The sequence below is a fragment of the Channa argus genome, chromosome 1 (assembly GCF_033026475.1).
Source record: "Channa argus isolate prfri chromosome 1, Channa argus male v1.0, whole genome shotgun sequence".
Taxonomy (NCBI): Eukaryota; Metazoa; Chordata; class Actinopteri; order Anabantiformes; family Channidae; genus Channa; species Channa argus.
Genome location: NC_090197.1, coordinates 6,765,175 through 6,776,373, shown reverse-complemented (window position 1 = coordinate 6,776,373; position 11,199 = coordinate 6,765,175). Strand labels below are relative to the sequence as shown.

General features: G+C 37.0%; 2 protein-coding genes across 2 annotated transcripts in view; one reads left to right on the top strand and one right to left on the bottom strand.

Annotated features, from left to right (window-relative positions):
• Positions 1-11,199, bottom strand: part of LOC137101015 (major histocompatibility complex class I-related gene protein-like) — a 207,927-nt gene that overhangs the window by 186,225 nt on the left and 10,503 nt on the right. The gene's annotated exons all lie outside the window — the stretch shown is intronic.
• LOC137100879 (major histocompatibility complex class I-related gene protein-like) lies at positions 935-8,901 on the top strand. Its single transcript, XM_067478561.1, has 5 exons — positions 935-1,595; positions 2,269-2,535; positions 3,483-3,758; positions 3,885-4,184; positions 5,494-8,901. Exons 1-5 carry the CDS (start codon positions 1,547-1,549, stop codon positions 5,628-5,630), a joined length of 1,029 nt encoding a protein of 342 aa, XP_067334662.1. The 5' UTR covers positions 935-1,546; the 3' UTR covers positions 5,631-8,901.

Sequence of the window (11,199 nt, the reverse complement as noted above, 5' to 3'; positions counted from 1 at the left end):
GCGCCAGCGCGCTTCCCCCGTCTGCGCGTCCTGGAGATATACAGCGCAGCCGCTCCACCGACTACAACATTGAGCAAAACGTCTGAGTACTGGAAATCTGGTAAAAGATTTTGTGGTGTGTGCTGCCTGATGATCAGCAGTTCGTCCTTGGTAAAACTGATCATGTTAGAGTAGCAAAAAACAGGAAAAACTAACAAAGACAGTTTAGTCCAGTCTTGAGTTTCATTTAATACCTGTTAATTTCAGATTCAATAATTTCACTTAATCTTCTGCTTCACTCTTTATCACTTGACATCAGGCAAACGTTAGTTCCTGACTGATCACAGAGTACTTTAGGATTTCAACTACACAATGTTGTGTGCATAACAGTACAACACTAACACTGGGGGTCTTAATAATGTGGCCTGTAGCTACACTGGTCCAAAGAAATACTGCCCACGCATCATACAGGTGTCTGTAAGTATTTATTTTCCGCTCTCTCTCTTTCTCTCTCTTCATTTGACACCGTGAAAACTACAAGAAATAAAAGGACATACAACTTTTGAAATGAAAACATGTTTTCCAGTCAAAATCTCTCAGGCTAGTGTTTGTACAAAACCACATCAACATGAATACAGCACTGTTCCCGTGTGCGCCTCTGGAACCAAGTGCAGAATAATTATTTTGGGGCCTCGTGTCTTTCCTCAGTATGAACGTTAGCTTGACCCATATTGCCACCGTGATGCCCCTCACCAACTCTAGTCACATGACCCGTCCATCAAAATAAAAGCTTTTACAAGCCCATTCAACTTTGACCAAACATTTTGTATTTCACATAAAAGGTATTTACAAATACATTTTAACAGTTGTATGTAATAAAATAATTCTGAACTTATAACAGAACCATAATAATAAACATTTCAATAAACATGTCATTCAGACAGTTACATGGCCACTCTGAGCAGTCTGCGACTACACAACCCCATACACAAACTCAGTACTGAAGTAAAATGAGCAGATTATCTACATTTTACTAATGTACAAAAGTAAAAGTCCTCAGTAAGAATCAATTTATGATACTGATAATGGTAAAAAAAACATGGACAGTAATTAATTAAAATGGGGTCTCATTTTTCTCAGGAATCTGTCACTTAATGTCTATTTCACTGTCGTGAGTGTATTGAGAGTCAGATACTCGTAGATACTTGTACTAGTGGACTCTGACTTTAGTTTCATTTTTGTTAAGCTTGAAGGCGGAGCATTTGTTCCACAGTGCGTCCCGTTATAAGATACGTCCTGTTTGACATCAGTCTATGGGGGGAGACACTCCAAATCTAACACCCAAAAGAATGGGGAAGGACATCTCTACAGGGTGGACGATAGACCAACTAAACTAATGGCTTTTTAACGACATTTGTATTAGGTTCTTGTCTCTACGTTACTATTTTATTGTTTTCTTATTATCGCAGCATTAAAATCTGGCGACGTTGTGGGATTTTGCGGGATTTGTCTTTCAGAGAGACTGAACCAACTTGATTATTTCTCCGTGATTCTTGATCAAATCAGGATGAAGTCGTTATTTCTGTTGCTTCTCTTCTGTCACGTTTCATCACCAGGTAAGTTCACATTTCAATCTCTAAACTCTTTACTTCAGTCTGCACTTTGTCCCTGCGTCCACAGTTTTACCTCAGTTTGAAAAGACTTTAGGCTTCAACTGAACATGTTCACACTGTAAATGTCCCATTTGGGACAATATGTGTACAGTATATTAAAGCTGAATACTGAATGTAGCGTCCAGTCAGAAATTTGAAGTCTTACTGATGGTCTGATAATAGTTTATTGTTCTTATCTTTTTCCTTAAACCAACGTAAGAGCTACACAAAGCAAACACAGACAAAACAATAGATTAAAACCACATCAGACCGTTGATACGTCCTATAGCAGATTTACGTTAAACTAACATAAAGACAAATTACCATCTTACAAATTTATATAAATCATAAAACCAACCTTGTTACCACTTTCAACTGGAGCTAAACACAAAAACATACTATCCGTAACCGTCTCCTTAATGTCTTCAGTCTCCTTTTATTTCTCCGTCTTCTACCGTTGTTAAGTTTTGTTCCTTTTTATGTTAGATGTCCTTTCAGAATAAAACACATCCGTCTTACAGGAAGTTATAAAAATAAAAGCCACAAAACAAATCACAAAAGTTAGAACTAGGAACATTTGCAGGAGAAAAAGATTGTAAGGACGTTACACTGAATGTTTTTTTATGTTGTCTCACAGTGAAACATTCCCTCAAGTTTCTCTACACTGGATCTTCTGGAATCCAAAACCTCCCAGAGTTGGTGATTGTTGCCCTGGTTGATGACGTTCAGGCAGGTTACTGCAACAGCAACAAAACCATAGAAATACACCAGGAAGTCTGGAAAAAACTGTTCAAAGACAATCCTGTGCTTATGGAGCTGTTCACTCAACAGTGTTTCGACACACTGCCTAAACTCTTTAAATCTACACTTGACAAAATTATGCAGCACTTCAACCAAACTGAAGGTGCAGTATGTTCTATGTTCTACTTTTAAACTGTTCTACATCTTACTTGGAAAGTAAAGGGAGGGAGTTTTCACTCGCATTGCACAAGAATCAAAGTGGGAACTGATTTCTGCTTCTTCACCACATCTTGAAAACACACTGATCATTAAGTATGAGGAAAAAATACTGCTTTACTTGATTGTTTATGAATTTGTTTATTCTTTTTCTGCATCACATTTCAGGAGGAAATAGTATAATATACATTTTACTGCAGCTCATTTGTCAGACAGCTATTACACTGATTATTTGTCAGTAATCCTGTGCACATCTGCTCACTTACCAATCAGGAAAATACTAGTTTTTCTACCACAAATCTCTGTGCATTCCACAGACTTTTACATCTTCACTTTATTAATAATCTTATATGACCCAGTCTGGGCAGCACAGTGGGGGAGTGTCCACAGCTAAAAGGTCCCCGTTTGAATCCACCTGCCGGCTGCAGCCTTTCTGTGTGGAGTTTGCATGTCCTTCCTGTGTTTGTGTGGGTATCCTCCATGTACTCTGGTTTCCTCCCACAGCCCAACAACATGCATGTTAGGTTCATTCCTGTGCATGTTGTTCCCCACCTCTTAGTACTAGATATATTCTTGTCAAAGAATGATCTATATGTGTCGACTTCTGGAAGATAATTCCAATAAAAGTCTGGGTGATATTGTGGTTGTTGATGGCAGTGATGGACTCAGGCTGCTAATGATTGATGCAGAGTGTTCAGCAGGTTCATGCTTATGAAGGTAACCTTCACCAAGTGACTAGACAAATTAATCAGGAGGCCTGGAGACACATCAGAAACTCATCACTGTGCTTCAAAGAGCAACAGAAGAGAACATTTCTCACAGTGGCCTTTAACTGTACAACTCATCCCCAGAAAATCGACTGAAAAAAATTGTGTTATTCTCTGTTGTTCTCAGGTGTCCACATTTTACAGGTGATGGAAGGCTGTGAACTGGATGAACAGACTGGAGAGACAGTTTTTTCACGGTATGGTTATGATGGAGAAGACTTCATGTCATTTGACCTGAAGAAGCGAACGTGGATCCTTCTGAAACCAGAGGCTGACGTCATCCAACAGGAATGGGAGGCTGACAAAGCCAGAATAGAAAATCATGTTTACTTCCTCACTCAGAATTATTCTGAGTGGCTGAAGAAAGCTGGGAATTATGGGGAGAACTTCTTGTTGAGAACAGGTAGAATCACAAGGACTCATCAAATATTATAATTATTTATAATTACATTTTTTTATCTTTTGTATCCTCCATGGTTTACATCTCTTATCCCCTCTTTTTATTTAACTTTCTCCTTCTCTCCTCCAGATCGTCCCTCAGTGTCTCTCCTCCAGAAGTCTCCGTCCTCTCCAGTCAGCTGCCACGCTACAGGTTTCTACCCTGACAGAGCCACAATGTTCTGGAGGAAAGATGGACAGGAGATTCATGAGGATGTGGATCATGGAGAAATCCTCCCCAACCATGATGGAACCTTTCAGATGAGAGTTGATCTGAACATTTCATCAGTCAAACATGAAGACTGGAGCAGATACGACTGTGTGTTTCAGCTTTATGGTGTTAAAGACACCATCACTAAACTGTACGAAGCTCCGATCAATGTTGTCTGTGGTAAGACGAAAGTCAGACGTGTTGAAAATATGTGTTTCTTTGTTAGTTTTGATTGTCCTCTAAAGTTGGACCAGGACCTCTATTTATCGAGCATCTCAGAGTAGGAAATCACTCCTGTCTCCACCAAAATGTAGCAGAGCTTCAGAGGTGTCTGAACTGGTGAGAAATTACCAGTTAATGCAAAAATCATTGCAACTTCACATTTTGAATTAACAGGACGAGGACACTTACATGAATCTAAAACATTATCACAGCTTCAACATTTAAATGAAAGACTACAAACTATGGACCAGATTTATATATTTGCCTACAGGATCCTAAGTGATAACAGAATAAATCATTTGTCTGAAAATAACCCTGTTCCTATGAATCCAAAGGATTGATTATGTAGAACTGATGAGGATAATTTTAGAGTTGAGTCACAGTTTAAGTTGCTATCCACTAAACTGTAGCACAATAAAGTAAAAGGTTATAAAGAACATTATTAAAACTTTGTGTATTATTTGTATTATGATTTTAAAGCGAAGTTTGGCTTTAAATTATGATTTGAGAATTTCATTTTTCAATTCTCTAAAACATGGAACTTCAATTGTTACAAAAAGACTCCAACACGTCCCTACAACTTGTGAGGTCACATTGTTTCCTGGTCGTCCTTCATTTTCACTAAAAGTAAGAGTATGACGCTTCATAAATACTGTAAGTTTTACTCAGTGGTAGAAGTGTTTATAGTTTTAATTTAACTTTCAGAGCCATGAAGTAAGTGATTCTGAGATGCTGGACAAATACAGAAATATAATAAATATGAGTGAAAAGCAAAACTACATTTGACTAACTACTTGGTCTTATTCATATAATCTGCTTCATATACTTCAAATCTAAAGTGGATTCTATAAACTGAGCATTTTCATTTCCACCCAAGTGTAGATGTTACAGGCCCCAAACAACAGTGACCTGTAGACAGGTTAGATGTTCTGTTTTGGACAGGAAAAAGTAGAGACAGGAGACGTTAGTTGTGTCCCTTCAATCAGGCTGTTTCTGTCTGAGAAGCAGAGGCCTGAAGATTTTCAGGCTTCAGTTCAGTTTCAGTTTCAGTTTGAACTAGCGCTCACTTTGGTGAATCCTCCACCTAGTGGTGTAATTTGACAGTTACAATGTAGAAGACCTTGGTTCTTCAAACCATGGTAGATGTACAGACATTTAGCCTCTTTACACAAAAATACAAAAAAAACATAATCTTACTCAACAATTGTGATCGATCATTGGTGGGTGTCACATAGACACAAATCTAAATGCTGTGTCCTGGTTCCAGTTTCTCCTGTCGGTGCCATCGTTGGAGTTGTTGCAGGACTGATGCTGCTGTCAGTCTGCATCACTGCACTCGTCATCTGGAGCAAGAAGAAGAAGAATATTAGTGAGAGACTGGTGAATGATTTCTTGTGTGGCTGAATTTCAGTAACTTTACTGCCAAAAGAACCCAGTTAACATCCTCAGCAGAAGTATTTATTAAGACTTGATTTCTTGTCTTAATATTCTCAGCAAACAAACTAAAGAAATAGTATTTTTCCCTCATAAAATAATTTACCTATTTATTATTACTATATTATTTTTTTAAATAATAAAAAAACAATCAATGTGTCTGGTATTATTTGATAATGATCAGATAAAACTTCACCTCCTGACTGATCACAGTGACTTTGTTTTTATGATATTAGCATAATGTATCCTACAATTTACATCCTGTATTTCACATGTGGCTGATTATTATTCACATTCTGCATTAAGAACAATGTTCTGTTAAACCGATCAAAAGCTAAAAGAAGCTTCCACACTCTGAAAAATGTCTCTTGATGAGCAAAACTGTCCAGTTGTTTGAATAGAGCCCATAAGACCAGAAATGTACCTAAAGTAAGCACAGCACGGTGGGGGAGGGGTTTGTGCTGCTGCCTCACAGCTAGAAGGTCAACAGTTTGAATCTCAGCCGGTTGTTCACTCTGCAATTCAGCCAGTTTGAAAATGATTGGTTAAACATCTAACAGTTTATTGTATTCTATGAACTTATTATGTATTTTTATACTGTAAAATCTAAATTTGAACATGACTGAAAAATTACATTTCTCTCCTAAAACTTTGTGTAAAATGTAAAACAAAAGTACAATATTCAAGTAAACTACAATTACATCAAAATTCCACTTAAAAACACAACGAATTGTAAGTTTGTTTCCAGTGCTGCCAGAAACACAGAAATCCTAATCACACTGAACGTTACAACCCTGTCTCCTAAAAACCTTCTATGCAACATTTGTAGTGAACAGAACTTATGAAGAAATAAGTCATTAGATTTATCACCAGAAAGTAACTGCAAACGTGTTTTGGGGCAGAAGGTGTCTGTACAAAAGCAGGACTGTGACACCAAAGACTCCAGAGTGGGTTTAACAAAAGCACCTTGGTTAAGGTTAGAGGAAGATTGTGGTTTGGTTTAAAAGCAAAATATACAAGTGATTTTCTTTTTACCATAATAATGTTTAATAACTGTAGTCAGTCGAGTTAAATATTGTAGTTAAAGTTGCAACATATGATATATGATGTACAAAATGCTGCAGCAAGAGTGCTGACTGGAACTAGCAAGAGAGATCATATTTCACCTTCACTAGCTTCTCTCCATTGGCTTCACATTAAATCTAGAATAGAATTTAAAACCCTGCTTCTTACATATAAAGCTCTGAATCCTCAGGCTCCATCATATATAGAAGATCTCATAGCACCATATCATCCTAGTAGACCACTTCCATCTCAGAATGCAGGCCTACTTGTGGTTCCCAGAATTTCCAAAGGTAGAATGGGAGGTAGAACCTTTAGCTATCAAGCTCCTCTCCTGTGGAACCAGCTCCCAGTTCAGATTCAGGAAGCAGACACCCTCTCTACTTTTAAGTCTGAGCTCAAAACCTTCCTCTTTAATAAAGCTTATAGTTAGTTATAGTTATGCTGCCATAGGCTTAGACTGCTGGGGGACCCACCCCCCAATGCACTGAGCTCCTTTCCTCCTCTTGACCATCTCTCCTCTCCTCTCACCCCACAATTGTTACAACTGTATGTCATTAACTCTGTGTGTTTTCTCCTGTAGTTGTCTTTGTCCTTCTCTGTCCCCCTCTCTCTGTCCCTTTCTGCAGGTGTCCCCGGCTTTAAAGCCGTGTGTTTTCCAGTGTGCAGCTACTGGTCCTACCAACCTGCCCGATGTTTTGTTGTTGCTTTTTGTTGCTCTTTTCTTTTCTCTCTTCACTTTCCACTCACCCCAACCAGTCGAGGCAGATGGCCGAACACCCTGAGCCTGGTTCTGCTGGAGTTTCTTCCATTAAAGGGAGTTTTTCCTCTCCACTGTTGCCTATGGCTTGTTCAAGGGGGATGTGTTATATAGTATAGTATAGTTTTGAGTTTCTGTTCTGAATTTGCGCTATATAAATAAAGTTGAATTGAATTGAACACTGGTAGAAAAAAAGATCATTGTCTGGGAACATGCTGTTGAAAGTTTCAGTATTAGCATATTTTCACATGTTTACATTACAGAAATATATATTTCAGTAGGTCACTTAATGCAATATTTGATTTTGTTTTTTAGAAAAAGTATTTAACAAACTATTCAACTTTGTCTTGACATGCTCCCAGTGAAGATTAGGACTCTAGTGAAGTTACTGAAGTCAAAACCACTATTTTTATTATTTTTCACAGCACTTCATCTAAATGTACTAAATATATTTTTATACCAAGTAATATTTTTACATTTATTGTTAAGATATGTAATTGTTGAGCCTGGTCAGTGTGGAGGTTCAGTACATCACTGACCTGAATGAAACTTTATGGCCTGTGTCCTTAAAATTCTCTTTAAAATTTGTTATAATTTTTGTATTTCATCTGTTTTAATTGTGTGTAAATGTGTCTGTTTTAACACTGTGTGTTAAACCTGCAACAGCAACTCAAAGCTTAATTTATTTAAAGAATTTTGGTGTTTTTTTATTTTATCTGTTATATTCTGAAGTACTAAAGCTTAAAGTGTGTGTCTGTAGCTCAGCATCCCACCTGTTACACAGATGAACTTTATGGTTACACCTGTGGAGATTCTCCATCAAAGTTCTTGAGGACATTTATCTGACATGAAGTCTGATGAAAACTAAATAAGATGTATTTTTTCTCCATTTGTGAGTTCAAAGTGTGAGAACTTCCTTTTACAGGAACATCCAGATACATGATGATACCTTTCAACCTATGGAAGTAGATACAGACGTTTCCTTTCATACGTTTTCTAAAGTTCTTTATTGTGGCAAAATGTGTAACATCTCATCTTCAGGCTAAAACAAACAAAGCAGGCAAAAATTCAAGCTGTGAAATGATGATGAGATCTGTTGCATGTAAACAAGTAACAAATGAAGGAAGAGCATTTCAATAAATATCACATGGTAAATAAAACAGTCAGATCACATTATTTCTTTAAGCATTTCACCATCCAACTTCTCATTTCCCTGTTGATTCTGTCATGTAACTTGTAGTCGTCCACTCTGTTCACTTTTGTTAAAAAAAAACAACTGATTAAGACAATTTTACTGAGTTAAGTTTGATCATCCAAACAAAAAATGAGGTTTTCTACCTCACAGTGGCAGATACACAGGAATATGATCTAAATTGTTTGTTTTAATTGTATTAAAGTGTCGTTGAAGGACTTCTTGTGTTGTGGGTTTATGTTTCACATGCAGTAACTTAACTTAACTCTCTCTAGACAAATTCACAGGTTTACTGTAACTCGTCAGAGATCAAGTACTTTTGAAGTACTTCAAAACTACTTCTCCAATCAAACTGTTTGTGTGGAACTAACTGTTGTGTAATTTTACTTAACTGGTTTAAAAACTGATGTCATATTAAACCAGAATTCAAATACAGTATTTTTAACATTTTGAGATATTTGTGCATATTTGAATATTTCCATGTTATAAAAAGCTACAGAATAAAATAAACAATTATATATTATATAATTCTTTCTCTATATTGAGCATTTATATGTTTGATAGCAAAACAATGTTTGTAATGTCTCAGTTCTACACTTTACCTTTAGTAAAGGACGACTGACTGTTCCTTAATAATTCACCTGTCATATGATCCTCAGAAACACATTTGTGTATCATGTTGTGAAGTGGGTCCCGTTATAAGTCACTTCCTGATCTGTCCAGAGGGGGGAGACATTTAACATGTAATGTAACTCAAAAGAAAGGAAAACTCATTTAAATACGCGGTGTATCATCAATGAAACAAATGGCTTTTTAAGGACATTTGTATTAGGTTCTTGTCTCTACTTTACTATTTCATTGTTTTCTTATTATCGCAGCATTGAAATCTGGCGACGTTGTGGGATTTGTGCCAAATATCCAACCACTTACATCTTTCACAGAGACCGAAGCAACTCGATTATTTCTCCGTGATTCTTGATCAAATCAGGATGAAGTCGTTATTTCTGTTGCTTCTCTTCTGAACGTTTCATCACCAGGTAAGTTCACATTTCAATCTCTAAACTCTTTACTTCAGTCTGCACTTTGTCCCTGCGTCCACAGTTTTACCTCAGTTTGAAAAGACTTTAGGCTTCAACTGAACATGTTCACACTGTAAATGTCCCATTTGGGACAATATGTGTACAGTATATTAAGGCAAAATACTGAATGTATTTTTATGTTGTCTCACAGTGAAACATTCCCTCAAGTTTCTCATCACTGCATCTTCTGGAATCCAAAACCTCCCAGATTTGGTTATTGTTGCCCTGGTTGATGACGTTCAGGCAGGTTACTGTGACAGCAACAAAACTATAGAGATGAAGCAGGATGTGTGGAAAACGTTATTCTAAGAAAATCCTCAGCTAATGGAGCTGTTCACTTGGCGATGTTTCGAGATTCTGCCTAAATTCTTCAAATCAGTACTTGACAGAATTATGCAGCAACTCCAACACAGAGGAGGTTAAATATCTTCTATGTTCTACATCTTACTTGAAAAATAAATGGAGGGAGCAGCAGAGCTCAACACAGGTCCTGGAGGCATGAAAGCTAAGTCTGTTCTGTTCCTCTTCCAGGAAACAAACTGGGTGAAACAGGCTCAACTCCTCACGGTAACAGTTAACAGTTTTAAACAGTAAAATACAAAGTAAAACAAGTGAAAAAGTTCTATCTACTCAGACTTATCACCACTCTTTACGTTACTAAGACTAAATTTGATAAGTTGTGTAAAAACAGCCATTTTTAAGAGCAGAGCTCAAAATCTTATCTATCCTTTGAATATCTGTCCTTATGTCTTGTACAATAAAATAAAAATGTGTATTTCCTTCTTCATTGGACATTTCCAGGTTAATTTTATGTTTGCATTAAAACTTTTGAACTGAAACGTAAAACCACTCATAAAGAAAAGGCCACAGAATCATAATCAAACTGTAATACTGTGAGAAGAGCAGGACTTTATAAAACATGCAATATCGTTAAGTTCAGCTTTCTACTGGAGACATCACTTATACATCATTGTAAACTGTGTTTTCTCTCTCAGGTTTCCACATTTTACAGTTGATACAAAGTTTTGAATCTGACGAAAAGACCAGAAAGACTTTTTCTGTACAGTGTGGTTATGATGGAGAAGACTTCATGTCATTAGACCTGAAGAATTGAAAGTGGATCCCTCTGAAACCAGAGGCTGATGTGGTCAAACAGGACAAAGTCCTAACAGAAGATACTGTTCACTTTGTTACTCAGATTTATCCTGAGTGGCTGAATTGTTGAGAACAGGTAGAATCACATGACCTGATGAAATTTCATAACTATGTTCATATAAACGGACTAAATTACATCTTTAATTGTTTCTCTTGTTCCCTTTTCTCTTTTAAGCTTGATGTGTCTCTATTGAATTTAATCCTTGTTCCCTTTTCTCTTTCTCAGCCTCTATGGTTTACTTCTTTCTCCCCTCTCTCTTTAACTTTCTCTCCTCCCTGTTTTTATTGCCT